Below are 19,229 nucleotides of genomic sequence, written 5' to 3' on the forward strand. Positions count from 1 at the left end.
AAGTACTTAATGCTGTATAATTGATCTTTAACCACTTCCCGCTGGAAGTGGTTGTGTTATCCTTAGTGGACGTCTATTGATGTCCTGCAGTGTCCACAAATGGGCACTGACTGGCACCATCATGGCACAAACACAATATGTGATGCCCAGCAATGCCACCCACCAGTGTCTATCAGTGCCACCCACCAGTGTCCATCAGTGCCACCTATCAGTGCTCATTCGTGCCCATTAGTGCCCACCTATCAGTGCCCGTCCATGCCACCTATCAGTGCCACCAATAAGTACCCATCAGTGCCAGCTATGAGTGCCCATCAGTGCCAGCTATAAGTGCCCATCAGTGCCGCCTATGAATGCCCATCAGTGCCGCCTACGAGTGCCCATCAGTGCCGCATACCAGTGCCACCTATCAGTGCCCATCAGTGCCGCCTATCAGTGCCCATTGGGAGTGCCGCCTTATCAGTGCCCATCAGTTCTGCCATATCAGTGCCGCCATATCAGTGCCCGTCAGTGCAGGCATATCAGTGCCCATCATTGAAGAAGAAAAGGTACTCATTTACAAAGTAAATTAACAGAAACAAAGAACAACTTAATTTTTTTCAACATTTTCGCTCTTTTTATATTTGTTACGCAAAAAAAAAAAAATGGCAGAGGTGATCAGATACCACCAAAAGAAAGCTCTATTTGTGGGAAAAAAATGATAAAAATTAGTTTGGGTACAGTGTAGCATGACCACGCAATTGTCATTCAAATTGCGACAGTGCAGAAAGCTGAAAATTGGCTTGGGCAGGAAGGTGTATAAGTGCCTGGTATGGAAGTGGTTAAGCAGCTGTTCCCCAAGCAACAATGCACCTGTGTTCAGATCAGTTAACCACTTAAGACCCGGACCAAAATGCAGCTAAAGGACCTTGCCCCTTTTTGCGATTCGGCACTGCGTCGCTTTAACTGACAATTGCGCGGTCGTGCAACGTGGCTCCCAAACAAAATTGGCGTCCTTTTTTCCCCCACAAATAGAGCTTTCTTTTGGTGGTATTTGATCCCCTCTGCGGTTTTTAGTTTTTGCGCTATAAACAAAAATAGAGTGTCAATTTTGAAAAAAAAATCAATATTTTTAACTTTTTGCTATAATAAATATCCCCCAAAAATATATATATCAAAAAAAAAATTCCTCAGTTTAGGCCGATACGTATTCTTCTACCTATTTTTGGTAAAAAAAAAATTGCAATAAGCGTTTATCGGTTGGTTTGTGCAAAATTTATCGGTTGGTTTACAAAATAGGGGATAGTTTTATTCCAAATTTTTTTTTTTACTACTAATGGCGGCGATCAGCGATTTTTTTCGTGAATGGCGGACACTTCGGACAATTTTTTTCGTGAATGGCGGACACTTCGGACAATTTTGACACATTTTTGGGACCATTGTCATTTTCACAGCAAAAAATGCATTTAAAATGCATTGTTTATTGTGAAAATGACAATTGCAGTTTGGGAGTTAACCGCAGGGGGCGCTGATGGGGTTATGTGTGACCTGAAGTGTGTTTACAACTGTAGGGGGGTGTGGCTGTAGGTGTGACATCATCGATTGTGTCCCCCTTTAAAAGGGATGACACAATCGGTCCTGCCGCCACAGTGAAGAACGGGGAAGCCGTGTTTACACACGGCTCTCCCTGTTCTTCAGCTCCGGGGACCGATCGCGGGACTCCAGTGGCGATCGGGTCCGCGAATCCCGGTCACAGAGCTTCGGACAGGGTCACGGGAGCGCGCCGCGGGCCCTACGGCTGGGTACTAGTACAGGACGTACCTGTACGTGAATGTGCCCTGCCGTGCCATTCTGCCGATATATATGTGCAGGAGGCGGTCCTTAAGTGGTTAAAAACTCCAGTGTGCAAGAGGCCTAATAGCATAACCAGCTGCACATATGTATTATCTTTTTTCATGTACTCTGAAGGTTGCTGAGAGTGAAGAGAAGAAACTCTCTGTAAGCTCCAAGTCACAACTTGAAGCTTGCACAGGGTTGAGGACTCTTTTCTGCCCCTATGTGACCGTGGAGGGGGCCTGAACAGCCAGCCACCAAGCCAATGAGCAGTGAGCTAAAGAAAAGCAATCATTGACTGTGGATGACTGGATGAAAGTGATATTCAGCGATGAATCACTAATCTGCACTGGGCAGGGTGATGATGCTTGAACTTTTGTTTGGTGCCATTCCAATGAAATGTATGAAGATGACTGCCTGAAGAAAACATGCAAATTTCCACAATCATTGATGATATGGGGTTGCATGTCAGGTAACGGTACGGGGGAGATGACAGTCATTAAATCTTTAATAAATGCATATGTTTATATTGAGTTTTTGGACACTTTTCTTATTACCGTATTTATCGGGGTATTGCGCGCTCCGGCGTATAGCGCGCACCCCTAAAGTGGACCCGCATTCCTGTGGAAAAAAAGATTTTTGTACTTACAGTTTTGGTGTCTTGCGCGGCGTCCATCGGCGGGCCTTGTCGGGTCCGGCGTCCGTCTGCGGCTTCAGGTGTCCTCTTCGTCGGGTCCGGCGTCCTTCTGTGGCGTCCTCCTTGCTCGATCCCCGCGCCGAGTTTGAATACTGCGCCGGCATATACCGAGCGCAGTACACTCGTGTATAGTCGGGCAGGCTCGGCTCCTCTCGCGCTCACGTCCTGGACGTACAGGACGTGAGCACGAGAGGAGCCGAGCCTGCCCGACTATACACGAGTGTACTGCGCTTGGTATATGCCGTCGCAGTATTCAAACTCGGCGCGGGAAAGCGGGTATCGGCGTATATCGCGCACCCACGATTTTGCCCTGATTTTCAGGGCAAAAAAGTGCGCGGTATATGCCGATAAATATGGTACATCATTTGAAAGGATGTTTGGTGATGATATCATTTTTCAGGATGTAATTTGATGCATATGGTGTTTGTTTTAGAACAGCAAAGTACATGGTGATTCCATAATATTTTCCTCAGAATCTAGGCGGACAATACCGGCGTTTTGTCGCCGCAAATCGTGGTACAAAACGCCGCTATTTTTACCGCGATTTGCGGCGACAAAACGCCGCGATTTCGTCCGCCTAGATGTGAATGGAGCCTTAGTGATTTTATATTTTATTTCCTCTGCTTGATCTGCAAAAACAGTTACAACTGACTACAGTTTTCTTCCTTTTTTTCAACTGTTTCTTAAAGCCAGAAAGTTGGAATGGTAAATGAAAATAGTTTTGAGGCATGTCTGTGATTAGTTTTTTTTTCTACACAATTAGATAAACATTTTCCAAGAGTGGCGATTCCATACTTTTTGCCAGGGATTGTATTTTAATTCACTTGCATATCAGTGTTTTGAGAAATACAAATCTTTAACGTATTACAAAGCAAACAGGCTTAGTTTGTTATGGCCGGTCCTAATTATGGCCCGGATTCAGATACAATAGTGTATCTATCGGCGGGCGTAACGTATCTCAGATACGTTACGCCGCCGTAAATTAGGGCGCAAGTTCCTTATTTAGAAAGAACTTGCGCCCTAAGTTACGGCGGCGTAACGCATGTAGTCTGGCGTAAGCCTGACTAATTCAAATGTGGATGATGTGGGCGTGTTTTATTTAAATTAATTGTGACCCCACGTATTTGACGTTTTTTTACGAACGGCATGCTCGAAATTACGCCGCAAATCGTCAATGCTTTAGACGTGAACGTAACTTACGTACAGCCCTATTCGCGAACGACTTACGCAAACAACGTAATCGACGGAAAATTTGACGCTGGCCTGACGTCCATACTTAACATAGGATACCCCTCATATAGCAGGGGTAACTTTACACCGGAAAAAGCCTAACGTAAACGACGTAAAAAAATGCGCCGGGCGGACGTACGTTTCTACCTAATTTGCATATTCCTCGCGTAAATCTACGGAAGCGACACCTAGCGGCCAGCATAAATATGCAGCCTAAGATACGACGGTGTAAGAGACTTACGCCGGTCGGATCTTAGGGAAATCTATGCGTAACTGATTCTATGAATCAGTCGCATAGATACGACCCCGCAACTCAGAGTTACGACGGCGTATCCGGAGATACGCCATTGTAACTGCTATCTGAATCTGGCCCTATATGTATAAATTGGGACAGTTCCACAAAAGTGGGCTATTTCTGAGATATTTTGTATGTACAGATTGTGTATTTATTAACTCCTGACTGAATTCACACTCAATATGCTCAATGTTGTCTAACAGTTTGGCAGTCCATCCTTACTATCTGCAGCACTGTCCCAAAATGATTATTCATGTATAGTTATCCACTTATACAAGGACAATATGTTATTACAGTATTCAAGCCAGGTATAGCATAGGTTTAACACCCACTTATCGCTAGGCATTGGTATAGGGGGCTAGCATTTCGCCTAAGGGAGGAATTCTGTTTACAGCGCTGTACAATGTAAAAGGAGACAATACACCCACAGTACAATTCAAAACAAGAGGGTTATGCCGCGTACACATGATTGGGCTTTTGCTCGGCCAAATCTCATCGGAATTCCGACGGAATTTCATCGGAGAAAAATAGAACATGTTCTATATATAAACTCTGATGGAATTTGTCTGAATTTCCGATGGAAAAAATCAGATTTCCATCGGAAATTCTGATCCTGTGTACGCGGCATTAGAGCATCCCTGCTCCTGCCAGTTTACAATCTAAGAGGGAGGGGCTGGAGAAACAAAAGGTAGGGACTGTGAGGGATGAACTGATGATGGGAGTGGAAGTGGATATAAATAAGCCCAAGGAGAGAGGGGCTAGGGCACAGGATATCCTAAAGCGACAAGAAATGCAGACTTCTGTCTGTATATATACAATCAATACAGAAGGTGGGCCTTTAATCTGGAATAGGCACTCTGCTCTCATAAAACTTTCTGTCAGCATTAGAGCAGCAAACGTATCCCTTGGATGAACCTCTAAGGCCTTGTACACACGGTCGGACCAAACCGATGTGACTGGTCCGTCGGACCGTTTTCATCGGTTCACCTCTGAAGTGGCCGTACGGCCTGATATGCGTACACACCGTCAGTCCAAAATCCGATCGGGTCAGAATGTGGTGACGTCAAACACACGACGTGCTGAATAAAACGAAGTTCAATGCTTCCAAGCATGCGTCGACTTGATTCTGAGAATGCGCGGGTTTTGAACCGATGCTTTTCTGTACTAACCATCGGTTTGGTCCGATCGGGCAGCGGTCCATCGGTTCGGTTTTGAAGCATGTTTTAAAATTTTGGACCGAAGGAAAACAGACCGATGGCCTATACACACGGTCGGTTTGGTCCGATGAAACTGAACTTCGGTTCATTCTCATCGGTTCAGCCGACCGTGTGTACGGGGCCTAAGACTCTGCAGTATCCACTGGCAGTAGGTTCTACTCAAGGACACTCTTCAGCAGTGAAGTTTCTCCCTGGTGCTCCACTCCAAGTAGTCCAGACTTCCTAAGTACTCACACCCAGACCTCTCTTTTGGCAAAGGCCCTCCCCATGCAGCAGGCCCCAAAGCATTGACCTCAAATACACAGCCTCCTCTCGTGACAGCAGCCCAGGAAGCAAGAGAGCTTCCAGAAGGTCACTCCATGAATTTATGTCCTTACCCAGCACTCACCACTGACAATAAATCTCCTACTAGTTGGCCAGGGAGACATAACTAATCATAACTGAGCATTATTGTATCTTCTCCCATAATCTCTAGGAACACTCCCTAACAGCAGGCAGAAACAAACAATAATTTCAACATAGGCAAAACACAATGGAAACAGAATTATTACAGTTAGAGCTCAGGTTGACTACAGCCCAACAGCACCACATTTTGGATAATGATGCTACTGCATAGGGTAAGATTACTACACAGGTTTTTAGCAATGCTCCTTAGTGGTGGCATTTCAGTGTGCTTTTCTACAACCTTATAACACTGTTTTATTGGAAGAGATTCAATTTAAACACTGGGGTACACAATCTTTGGCACTAAAATACACGGCCTTCTAGCATTACCTACTTAGTACAAACTAGGTTATTGTTTTACTGAGTTGTACTTGGCTTTGAATATTGTATGTCTACTGAAAAGAATGGTTGATAACAGTACAATGAAAACATATCTCTTTGTATAATAGTTAATATTAAATAGTTAATATATAATAGTTAATTCAGCCCTGTTGGTTGGGCCACATTTCTGTGCAGCTTAGTTTCTAAGCTATATTTCTTTTAACAATGACATGTTTGCTTGCTAATCTTGCAATGAGAATATGCGTGACTTACTGAAGGATATTTAGAGCAAGGGCATACTTGTGCTTAGGGATTATACTGCTGATATGGCTAGTGGTAGCTGACCCACATGCAACTGAATTTGTTCTGTATAGTTTCTTAATACATTATAATATTAATGTACAACCCTTATCCTTCAATTCGCCTAGCACCACTCTTCACATTTGCTGCTAAAATGCTACTACATATTAGCATGAACCCCTGCAAGGATAATTCCCCAGTCTGTGCCCTGAAAAAAACTAACACGGATTTGTCTCAAATAAGCACTTAAACACTAATGGATTCCAGTTACACTAATATCTTCCCAGTTTATGAAATAAGATAACTATCCAGCGAGACAGCTGGCTACTCTCTGGCAGACCTCAGAGGGTGGAAGTACCACCCTCCCCTTCCCGATGCTTCACAAACATCTTAAGTAATGCTAAATGATGAGAATGTGCAAACTGTTTATGTATTCATGGGTAATCACTTAGTGATTCAGAAGCCATTTACCTTTATATGTTATTGTTGTACACAACAACACAAACAATATTCTGTTTTGTGATACATCTTCTGACTCGTGTTCATATTATGAAACTATAATATATAGTAACAAGAGCTAGATAACTCTGTTGAAGTACGTTGTAGAAATACATCCATAATTGTATTTGGATTCATGCTGTCACATGTTCTTGGCTTTATTTTCAATAATTAAAAAAAAAAAAAAATATTAAAATCAACCAAAGCTGGAGTAGAAATTTCTGTCCCCTGCCACAATGAGAGATCTCTGCCTCACCACACAGAAGCAACAGTCCGTCCCCCCAATTAGCCATTTTCCATTCCTAGTGTCATCTGACTCATTAGTATTACAAGGTCTCAGGTGTGACTGGGGAGCAGGTGTGTTAAATTTGGTGTTATCGCTCTCACTCTCTCATACTGGTCATTGGAAGTTCAGCAAGGCACATCATGGCAAAGAACTCTCTCAGGATCAGTAAAAAATAATTGTTGCTCTACATAAGGATGGCCAAGGCTATAAGAAGACCCTGAAACTGAGCTGCAGCACAATGGCCAAGACTATACAGCGGTTTAACAGGAAAGGCTCCACTCAGAACAGGCCTCTCCATAGTCGACCAAAGAAGTTGCGTGCACATGCTCAGCATCATATCCAGAGGTTGTCTTTGAGAAATAGATGTATGAGTCCTGCCAGCATTCTTACAGAGGTTGAAGGGGTGGGGGGGGGGTCAGCCTGTCAGTGTTCAGACCATATGCCGCACACTGCATCAAATTGGTCTGCATGGCTGTTATCCCAGAAGGAAGCCTCTTGTAAAGATGATGCACAAGAAAGATTGACACTTTTGGGCTTAATTTTGACATTTTCACTTAGGGGTGTACTCACCTTTGTTGTGAGCGGTTTAGACAGTAATTGCTGTGTGTCGAGTTATTTTGAGGGGACAACAAATTTACACTGTTATACAAGCTGTACACTCACTTTACATTGTAGCAAAGTGTAATTTCTTCAGTGTTGTCACATGAAAAGATATAATAAAATATTTACAAAAATTTGAGGGGTGTACTCACTTTTGTGAGATACTGTATCTAGGTGGTGATAAAACCAATGTGACTTTAGTGCTGTAGTGTAAAGGGCTCTGACTGGTGGCTGTTACACTCCCCCGGGCGCTGGTCTTGTAACTTTCCTGCTGTAGTTTAGACAGTGAACACTACCATAATTACACCCAACTCACTGTAGTGGGTGGACCCAGGAGTCTAAACTCCTTGTCTGATTCACTCACTGTACCAGCATCCACCCTTACCTCTGCTCAAATACACACCCAAAAGCCATCAATTCTGTCCTCACTGCCATCTGCACTCAACATGTCCAACATTTCCTTTAGCATCTTTTTCCATGTGGAGGTGAGGTGTGGCTGGACCTAAAGTCCTCCTCCTGGCCCCCCGGAAGCAAAGAAATTTTCAGTGGACTACTATTATATTACAGTACTATAAATTCAGGGATATCTCAAAAACCAAGTAATTTTCTGTTACAGTTTAATTGAGACAGAGAACAGAATCTTGAAAAACTGTTTTTGAAGAACACTGGAGTTCAGCTTTAAGTGAATTTTAGGACTATGCACACCTTTTGTTTTGATACAGCTAGAATGTATTTAGATGATTTAAACTAAAATTACAGTTGAGCTTTACAACGCTGTATATTATAGAACTGTCATGAAAGTAGAGTACAAGCATAAACTTACATTTCATGTAAGCTTTGGAAGCAATCATAGCAATAACTATAAATAAGAGTCAAAAGTGTAGAGAAAAAGAAACGTATGCATGTGCAAGAACAACAAAGATGTTCGTATTTTAGTAAATTACTTACATATAACTGCCCCTTATAGCAGGTAAATTACAAAACATGTTATACTTCCCTGCTCTGTGCTATGGTTTTACATGGATCCTCCTCTTCTCGGGTTCTCCACTGGCATTCCAGGACCTTCCCTAGTGCCCCCCAACAAGCAGCATGCTATGTGGGCACCTGAGCTTGCTCCCGAGCTTCTGCGCTGTGTGTCCATTCACACACGGTGTGCTTCTTGGCTCCACCCCTGCTCTCTCCTCATTGGCTCACTGGCTGTCTTAGCTAACGAGGGGGGAGAGACCTGGAAGATCCAAAGGCTTTCATGCACATCGTTGAATCAAAATGGGGGAGGGGGGGTTTCACCTTCATGCATAGAATGCACAAAGGTAAGAAATCTTGAACCTTTACAGCCACTTTATCTTGTTAACCAGCAATCTTGCTTTATTAAGAAAATATTTCCATAATGGATGATAAGGGCAAGTCTTAATAGAATAAATGTCTTTTATCACTTCTAGGGCTCCGGTGCTCACCATGACATAGGTGCTCATTAGGTCTCTCGAAGAGTGACATTTCTATTCTGTCTGTCCCCAAAAAGCTTTCTAGCATTAGAGATAAAGTCCCTGCCAGCATGGGTAATCACAGACTGGTATAGTCCCAAATATATGAGGATATCTAATCCCACTTAATCAAGGGACAGCCCCACTTCCCAGAAGAGGTGTTCATGTGTTTCTTTCTAACTTACACGTCAGCTGCTGCCTTTTCTCTCTCTTCCGAAGCAAGGCTCCCTGAAATACAGTATGTGATATTTATATATATTATGTCTGTGCCAAAATGGTCTTCCAAATCTCATATGAATTCAGCGCCTAGAATAGGCATTGGCTTCTCCAAAATCTATATGATGCTATATTCTCCTCTATATGCTTTGTAGGATAAAGGCTATTACTACCTTAATTTTTCTTTCTATTCACAGATGGTACAACAAAGAAACTGCGCAGTAATATTCGACGCAGCACAGAGACAGGTATTGCTGTGGAAATGAGAAACCGGGTGACAAGACAAGGGAGTCGGGAATCTACAGATGGCAGCACTAACAGCAACAGTTCTGATGGCACGTAAGTGGCATTTTTCTTTCTTTACTTCCTCACCACTAAAGCAGATTAAAGCAGAATGGGGTCCGAGACAAGCTTGCAGCTTTGAACCCTTATTACGTTGATTTATATGTAGCAAGGTCCCAGGCCTCCTTCAGTCTAATGAGAACCTCCAGGGCCAGAGATCCCTGACATCCTTCTGTATATGGTCCTTCATTTCCACTACAATTACTTCTTCTTGTAGTTCTTCAGCCCACTGAGCTCCCAGTCTCTCTATCACTAGACTAGATGATTTACTGCCACTGAATCCCTTGAGTTCCTCCAATCTACACTGTAGTATCCACCACAAGCATCACCCCTGCTTCTCTGCTGGGTCCCTAGCTTAGCACTCCAGATACTTCTCAAGCTTCATCTCACTGGCTCTGCAAGCATCACCTGTGAAGTTTCTTTACTGTCCTCGGTTGGTGAGAATTCTATTCCGATACTTGCTTCAATCAATCACTGTGGTCCCTGGTAATAAGGTGTTTGGTCTGACCACAACAGGTTCTCCGGCCGGCAGAACCGTCACTTCAGGCACAGAACACTGATCACCTAACTCTACCCAAATTTATAGGTTCTCCCAAGGGGTTTACGAAAACCCGTCCATTGGTTGAGACATGCCATATACACGTAATCTTATCTTGCAGTGCCCTTGTCTTATCTAATGCCACCAAGTGCCCGGTCACCTAGTGGCAAAAGAGAGAAGTGCAGCAATTACAGACTGAAATTAATTGATCCTCAACAATTAGCTAAGGTAGCTATACCTGGCAGGTACATTTAGGAGCAACCCTGCCTAAACACCAGGGTGCTATATCTATTTATGATAAGAATTGCAATGGACACAGCATTATCTGTACTTGCATGTCCCTTCCCCATCAGACAAACTCCCTATAAGTACAGTTTTGACCAATTTGCTATTCTCCTTGCTAGGCTACAGCAATATGGAGAATGAGACAATTCCCTTTATGCTTCTCTCTCTTTACAGAGATACTGATGTTATGGTGCATCATCCTCCTTAGCAGCCAGCAGATATGATTGTTTATGAAACTCCCCAGGAAAGCTTTTTCTATTGGCACAGAGAGTTAGAGAGAGAGCACTTCCGTCTGAATATTCACCTGCCAGTGGGAGACCATACTAGCAGAGTTCAGATTCTGAGACTGGAGGTTAGGACACCTGGGGCAGTGTAGCACCACCCACATCTCAGCACCCGTACCACTGCAGCAAGGAAACTGTTCAACTGACACTCTTCTTCCCACCGCTGATCACCAGAGGCTTATAGAAGGAGGTCTATCATGTACCTGGTAGCAGAGCCTGATAGGATGAGGAAGGCCTCTCTTATACCTTTGACTTGGGGCCCCTGATACTGTAGACAGGAGGCGCAGGAGTGCAGGGTCACACGAGTGCCTGAAAGTCTTGCTAGCAGCAGGGCGGGTGTCCTTACTGGGCATGAGAAGTCATCAGATGGCTTCAGCAAGTAGGCAAGCAGGCAGGCAGCTGGTGCTGGTGAAAGCAGGCAGGCTGGGTCATACACAGATGGGAAGAATCGGGTACAGGTCACAGGCAGAAACGTAGCTTGAAGGTGAGCCAGGTCTGGAATCGATCAGTGGAACTGGAGCCAAATGAGCAGACAGAAGAGTGGTCAGTGGACTAGCCAAGGTCGATGCAGTTGGAGTTCAGAGAATGGTCAAGACAAGGTTGACAGGATAACAGATACACAGAAAGCTAAAGACAAAGCAGCATTGATTCTGAGCACTGGCTGGGTTTAAATAGACTGGCGCCAGCATCTGTCACAGGTGCACACAAGCGCGGTGCATACGGGGATGAGCGGCGGCTCGTATGTGTGCGCGAGTTCACACAGGCGCATACTTTTTTAGCCAGTGCCCAATTCTTACGAGTATGAAAATGAATCTGTTTTAGCTTGTGCCCCGGAGTTCTTTCATTGGCATTATACCATTTGCTGGCATGTGCATCCTGACAAGCTCACTGCAGCATTCCAGGGACTAGTGAAAGGGCCATTTGCCCATTGTTGATACTGCTAGGAGGGACTGAGCCACTCAGAGCAGGACACCAAGTTTACACAATTTTTACCGTACTGCACTGTATATACTGCACTCATTCCAAACCTAGACTGCACCTATCTCAACCCTTTACCACATTATACAGAACCATTACTGCATCCAAACCACATCTACCTAGCAGTGGTGCCAAGACTATATCGTACCTATACTACATGCAGGTTAACTGGTATTGCCATTAAGTGCAAATATGCTCTTAAAGGGCCCTAATGATAAGCGGCAGAAGAACATCTTAACCACTTAAGGACCCCCTACCGACGATATACATCGGCAGAATCGCACGGCTGGGCACAATCACATACCTGTACGTGTCTCTTTAATGCCCAGCCGTGACCGCGCCCGTGATCGGTCACCGGAGCTGAAGAACGGAGAAAGGTGTGTGTAAGCACACCTTCCCCGTTCTTCATTGTGGCAGTGTCAGTGATCGTCTGTTCCCTGATATAGGGAAAGACGATCACTGACGTCACACGTCCAGCCCCGCCCCCTACAGTTAGAAACACATATGAGGTCACACTTAACCCCTACAGTGCACCCTAGTGGTTAACTCCTAAACTGCAATTGTCATTTTCACAGTAAACAGTGCATTTTTATAGCACTTTTTGCTGTGAAAATGACAATGGTCCCAAAAATGTGTCAAAATTGGCCGATGTGTCCGCCATAATGTCGCAGTCACGAAAAAAATCGCTGATCACCGCCATTAGTAGTAAAAAAAAATTATTAATAAAAATTCAATAAAACTATCCCCTATTTTGTAAACGCTATAAATTTTGCGCAAACCAAACGATAAACGCTTATTGCAATTTTTTTTACCAAAAATAAGTAGAAGAATACATATCGGCCTAAACTGAGGGAAAATTTTTTTTTTTATATATTTTTGGGGGATATTTATTATAGCAAAAAGTAAAAAATATTGAATTTTTTTCAAAATTGTCGCTCTATTTTTGTTTATAGCGCAAAAAATAAAAACCGTAGAGGTGATAGTCTAAAGGCTGCTTAAAAAAATGTTGACAGGGATTATAGCCTTACTCTGCTACAGAAAAATATTTTGATTTGCATCTGTGTTGCAATTGGAAAGTTGTCTTCACTTCCTGACTGGTAAAATGTTGTTAGTGGGGCAGGAAGTGAAGGTAAATATCTATAACAAAGCCTTGAATAGCAGTAAGAACTCAACAGAATGACCCTTCTCCACTCTATCCTAAACTAAGAAAAAAAAGTATTGTCAGGACATACTGTATACATTAAAGTATAGCTGTCGTCAAAGAATATGTAGGCTACCACTGAGGATGCCTGTCCATTTTTCTTATGTTTTGGCTTCAACACTTTATGAGTCTGGCTCGGTTCACTCCTAAACCAGCCTCGGTTCACACAGCAATGCTGTGCGTCCCTGTTCTCCATTTCAGGGAGGAATCAGGGCAGAATCTTTGCCTGAGTTCGGCATCCAATTCGCATAGGTGTGGACCCAGTCTCACTGACATAAGATATAGAAATAAATAAACAATTTTTACATGCATTTACAGTATTGTTCTAAGTCTATGTTTCAAAAGTTTTAAAGCTAGATAGAGTCAGATATCTATCATTTTAGGAATGCCTGGAATGGCAGCCCCTAAAACTTCTTTCCTGAAAGGTGTGCTTTCAAACATACTGTATGCTTTTGTTACCTGGCTATGGGATTAACGGTAAAGGTCTATTGCATATTTGTTTCAGAACAGGAACTCACTAGGTAATGAAGCTAAAAGTGAAAATAACAGTTAATATAAACAGTATAGGTAAAGGAAAGACAAAATACAAAAAGTTAGAAATTGACCGTATTACTGACATTTTCAGAAATGAGCCACAATATATTTACAGCAGCGCAAATTTAGTTTCCTCTCCTATACACCTCATACTTTGTACTGTTACCCATTACAGATTTATATTTCCTACAACCCGATTAGGAGCAGAGAGCCACTTTAGTCATTTTTTGGATGGACTTGGACCTGCACAGATTGTAGGGAGACAAACCCTCGCTACTCCACCCATGGGTGAGTTGAAATGCAAATGACATGCTGAATGTGTTTATGTTATATGTTTCATGTGAAAAAAATATGACTCCCGCTTCTACCTGTCCGTCACTGTGTGAAGAGAGAGAGAGAAGAGAAGACTGCAGTCAGGCACAGCCCTGGATCAATCCAAGGGTGATGTAAGTGTTTAGAGGAGGAGGGGTGCACAGCAAGACCTAAAACATTTGTAGGCAGGTTTCCTACTCTTGGTTAGTCAGTCTACCCAGCTGCCCAGGTTGGGAGGGAAGGGGTTAATGCTTGTGCTTCCTTTTCTTGTGTGTTCGTGGGTTTACCTCAGGGGTCCAGCCTCCCTCCAGTTTGATATAAAGGAAAGAGGTCCGGATCTTAGGGGGGACCTAGAACAGGGTTAACCAAGAACAACAGGAACATAGAACAACCATGTAAACCTAGAACAAGCTTGGGATACACACACAGAGACTCAGAACTATGTCTTAAGAAGCTTGTTGGAATGCCGATCCGGAATACTTCCAAGGACATGAACACCTTTGCTCAAGCTATCTCCAGTTTGGACCCTCCCACCCTAAAGACGCTACATCTTTACAGGTAACCTGGGGCAACCACAGTTAGGCTTAGTTTGGGAAAGGACTTTGTTGTACATATTCTGCCAAAAGTTCAGGAAAGTTGTTTACTCTGCTTAAAGGGGTTGTAAAGTCTAGTTTTTTTATAACACATCATACTTACCTCCTCTGTGCAAGGTCTCGTTTTCTTTGTTTTGTTTTTTTAAATAACATGTCATACTTACCTCCTCTGTGCAAGAGGATCCTGGCTCCTCCTCTTCTCTAGTGCCCCGACGGAGAAGCACTTTCCATAGGGGCACTCATGCGGGCACAAAATACACACGTGTACTCCAGTGCCTTTCCCTTCAGAATCATTATCTGTACTGCCTGCAGCCTTGGGGTCCTCTGAACCTTCAGTTGCAGAGGCTCTATCTGATGAGTCTCGAAAATCCTTGCAGGATAAATTTGTCTCTAAGGAATTGTGGGCAGCAAACAGAACTTCCAGGGTTAGTGAGATAATTTGGCTCTTATGGTGCATGTCACCTTAAATATGGAGGTGTAGCCTGTAGCTTCTAATAGTGCTGCTACTAGTTTAGGGTCCTTGAGACTCCACTTTTTACACGCACATGCTTTTTTTTTTTATAAATTCTTTATTTAAGAAGGAAGAACATGCGGGAATACAGAGACATCTCTGAGATACATTACAGTCAGTAACACAATTCCATACATACATATCACACTGCATATAATAGATATTCTGTGTACTGGGGGGAGTCATGGAGCTTATCCAGGGAGCAGCACTCCTCTGCATCCCGCACATGCTTTTTTTCATGAGTTCTGTACCTTTCCTGGAAAACTCCTGCTAAACTTTTAACACCCCTTAAACAAGTGGGTTCAATATTCATTTAAGGAGTGAGGTGTTCTTGCGGTGGATCCAGCTGTACCCCCATCTTAATAAAGCTCTGATGATCCTCACAGAGGATGCACCAGTATTTAAGAATCCTATTAATAAATGGCTGAGAACACTTTCCAAAACCTGTTTTTCACTGGCAGGTCTTACCTTGCAACCTGTCACCGCTGTAATGTTAGTCTGTAAAACATTACGGGAAAATACAACATTCATTGCAGCAGATCCAGCTTTACTCCACACTAATCCTTGACTTGTGAAGAATTTAGAGTTCATACTGATAATCCTCCACTACTAGGTAGGAATAGTGGAAATCTCCAGTTTGATTTCCCATATGCATCTTTTTTTCAGTGAAAATATCGAACACTCTTTGGTGGCAATGTTGAGCTGCTAAGCAGGCTTCTAAAATGAATTTGTTGTGAATGCTCTACTAGGGTAAAAGTCTCTTTGGAGCTGCTCTCCACATACTCATCCAGGATGTCACCGGGGTAAGAGTACTCATCTGCCCCAGCAAAAGAAGCCTGGGTCTCAAATTGGGGAGAGTCATTTCTCCCCTGGGATAGAAGAGTTCCTTTTATTAGTCCCAGGCTTTAGCCTATAAGGCAAAACCTAAGCCAGGAGCCCAGTTTCAGTGCAAACCGGGCCACTACATACCCCAAACAAGGCAACAAGTCCACTTCTGCATCAGGGGGCACCCCCCCTCCTTTCCAAAGTGGAGAGGCATCTGTTAAACTTTGCAGACATTGGGCAGACAGCATCTGTTTGGGTGCAGAAGTGGTTTCAATGGGATACAGGCTCTCAACTCCCTGCTCCCTTCATGTCTTCAAAACACCACTCAAATTAGTAGACCCTCCCATGAAGCCCTTGCAGGTCTTCTGGCACAGAAGATTATTGCCCCAGTTCTTGTTTCAGAAAGGTTTCAAGGATCTTATTCCAAACTTTTCACAGTTCCAAAACCAAAAGGGGACATATGTACCATTTTTAATCTCAAGGCCCTAAATGTCTTTATTTGGGCCCAGAAATTCTACATTACATCCACCAGGTCTGTCAAAGTCTTCTTTAATCAGTAAAACTTTCTGGCCTTTGTAGTCATCAAAGACACATACTTGCTTGCTTATTTTTCCATCACATCACAACACACTTGCTTTGTTGTGAGTCCTCAATACTTCAAGTTCCTTGTCAAATTTGTTTATTGAATTTTAACAATTAGCACACATAAGTACATATTGTGGCAGCAAAAGAAAAGATCACATATATGGTAATAATATTGAGTTGTAGTTCCAACATAACCTAAAACTAGTTTAACTAAAACAATTTTAGCATTGATCTAACTACTCAAAAGATTGCGTCATACATTGTTTAAGAAAGGATAAAACCAACTTAGACCAGGTTAATATAAGATGACCTCAGATAAAAAAAGAAGGTCTTAATTATTATCAAGAGTATAGCTTTTAAATAAATGTTATTAATAAAAATAACATATTATAGAATCTAAAATCTTATACTACATATTGGAACTATGTACCATTGGTATAATGATAACCAAGGAAATAAAAGTTCTGCTACCAGAACTATATAAAGAGTTAATTTGAAATAGGAGTGAGAGAGAATAAGGAGAAAGAGTAATTTTAGGTAGGAGAAAAAATAGATAGGGAAGAAAGAAATGAGAGGTAGTAGAGGTCCCTGGGGTAGTACATGGTAATAAACACATACCATGAATGCAGAGAATGGAAGTATAAATCAAAATTACCAAGGTCTTAGTAGGGAAGCATTAAATTTGGAAGGCAAAAAGTGAGTCACCCAAGGATTCCATATATTCTCAAAGTTGGATATTGTATCTTGAGTTATAGCCTCTGTTCTGGCATGGATAATTTCTTGATCGATTCTATATTTAGTTTTGGCAATTATTAAGGATGAGGATTTCCCAGCTTTGGCAATTGTTTGGTTTATGGCTGTAGTGATCTGTAATAGGAGTTTGAATTGGTGGTAGGAGAGAGTGGCCTGTTTTAAGTTTAAAAGTGCTATTGTAGTATCAGGATTGGTAGGGATTTCAAACAGTGTTGAAATCATAAGAAATACATCTTTCCAGATTTTTTTTTGTTACTGGGCCAAGTATGGAGATGTGATCCTAGATCACCACAGCCACGAAAACAAGATGGAGAATATGGAGAATATTCTTTCCCTCTTGGTCCCTGTGAATTCTGAAAGAAACCAAATACCACTGCGTGAGTACTTTGTAATTTGTCTCTTAGGCCCCATACACACCATAGAATCCATCCGCAGATAAATCCCAGCAAATGGGTTTCAGTGTACACGCCAGCGGATCTTTTTCCGCGGATAAATCTCCCCTGGGATGGATTCCAGCAGATCGGATATTTGCTGACATGCACAACAAATCCATCTGCTGGAATCCATCCCAACGGATGGATCCGCTGGTCTGTACAGACTCACCGAATCCATCCGTCCGAAGGGATCCCCCGCATGCGTCGTAATGAATTGACGCATGCGTGGAATTCCTTATATGACAGCGTCGCGCACGTCGCCGCGTCATAATCGCGGCGACGGCGCGACACGTCATCGCCAGAGGATTTCGGCGCGGATTTCAATGCGATGGTGTGTACACGCCATCGCATAGAAATCTGCTGAAATCCTCGAGAGGATTTATCCGCGGAAACGGTCCGCTGGACCGTATCCGCGGATAAATCCTCCCGTGTGTATGGGGCCTAAGGCACCTATATTTTGTGAGGATAAATGGGTTGTGATCCAAATCTTATCCCAATTGGCTGCTTCCAACGAAAACCCAGGATCCATCTCCCACTTAGCCACATATGATGGTGGGTCAAAGTTGGGTTTAGTAATAAGATGAGTGTAAAGAGTTGAAATAAGTCACTTAGTGTGTGGGTCATGTTTACATATATTTTCAAAGCGTGTTAATTTATCTAGCTGTACATGTCAACCTTGCAGCCACCGTTTTCATTAGAAAGACTGGTTTTGTCTTTGTCATTCTTGAGGGTCCCAATAAAGGGGAACTGGCTGAAACTTTTTTTCAATGGCTCAGACAAATCATCATTCGAGAATGTGGTCTTAAGAATCAGAGTTCCACCCAGGGACGGACTGACCATTGAGTCACTCGGGCACTGCCCGAGGGCCCCATGCCACCAGGGGGCCCCATCAGGGTTGCCAGGCTCAGTAAAACCAAGGACAGTATTGAAAAATCTGTGTTTTTTTAGATCGGTCCCTGATATGTCCGAAACCGACATGCTTTTGATGTGAAAATCCTGAGACTTTAGCTGTCCCGCCTCTGCACTGCCTCCTGGCGTGGTGGCCATCTGTAAGCCCAGGGGCCCCATAATCTTCTATTGCCCGGGGGCCCCATGAGTTGTCAGTCCGCCCCTGGTTCCACCCTTTGTTGTCAAGGCGCAGTCTACTAGATGTGTGAGTGCTTCCCAGGCAACTGTTCCCCAGATTTGCAAGTCTGCCATCTGGTCATATGTTCACACATTTAGCTAGATTCAAGTAGAGCGCCTTAACTTTGCGGCGGCGTAGTATATCGTGTTTACACCGCCGTAAGTTAGCGAGGCAAGTACATGATTCACAAAGTACTTGCCTGCTAAGTTACGGCAGCGTAGCGTAAATCGGGCGGGCGTAAGGGTGCCTAATTCAAATTCGGCTGAGGGGGCGTGTTTTATGTTAATGGAGGGTGACCGGACGTGATTGACGTATTTTACGAACGGCGCATGCGCCGTCCGTGTACATATCCCAGTGTGCATTGCGGCAAAGTACGCCGCACGGTCCTATTGTTTTCGACGTGGGCGTAAATGACGTAAATCCCTATTCATGGACGACTTACGCAAACGACGTAAAATTTAAAAATTTCGACGCGGGAACGACGGCCATACTTAACATTACTATTCCAGCTATTTGATGGAATAACTTTAGGCC

The 19,229-nt window shown here is 43.3% G+C and overlaps 1 protein-coding gene across 1 annotated transcript in view; it reads left to right on the top strand.

The window, feature by feature from the left end:
- RIMS3 (regulating synaptic membrane exocytosis 3) overlaps positions 1 to 19,229 on the top strand; it is a 161,131-nt gene that overhangs the window by 106,199 nt on the left and 35,703 nt on the right. Inside the window, exons 3-4 of the mRNA XM_040337097.1 lie at positions 9,592 to 9,733; positions 13,732 to 13,844. Coding sequence (XP_040193031.1) covers positions 9,592 to 9,733; positions 13,732 to 13,844 — 255 coding nt within the window. The remainder of the gene's footprint in view (positions 1 to 9,591; positions 9,734 to 13,731; positions 13,845 to 19,229) is intronic.

The sequence above is a fragment of the Rana temporaria genome, chromosome 2, assembly GCF_905171775.1.
Source record: "Rana temporaria chromosome 2, aRanTem1.1, whole genome shotgun sequence".
In the NCBI taxonomy this organism is placed as follows: domain Eukaryota; kingdom Metazoa; phylum Chordata; class Amphibia; order Anura; family Ranidae; genus Rana; species Rana temporaria.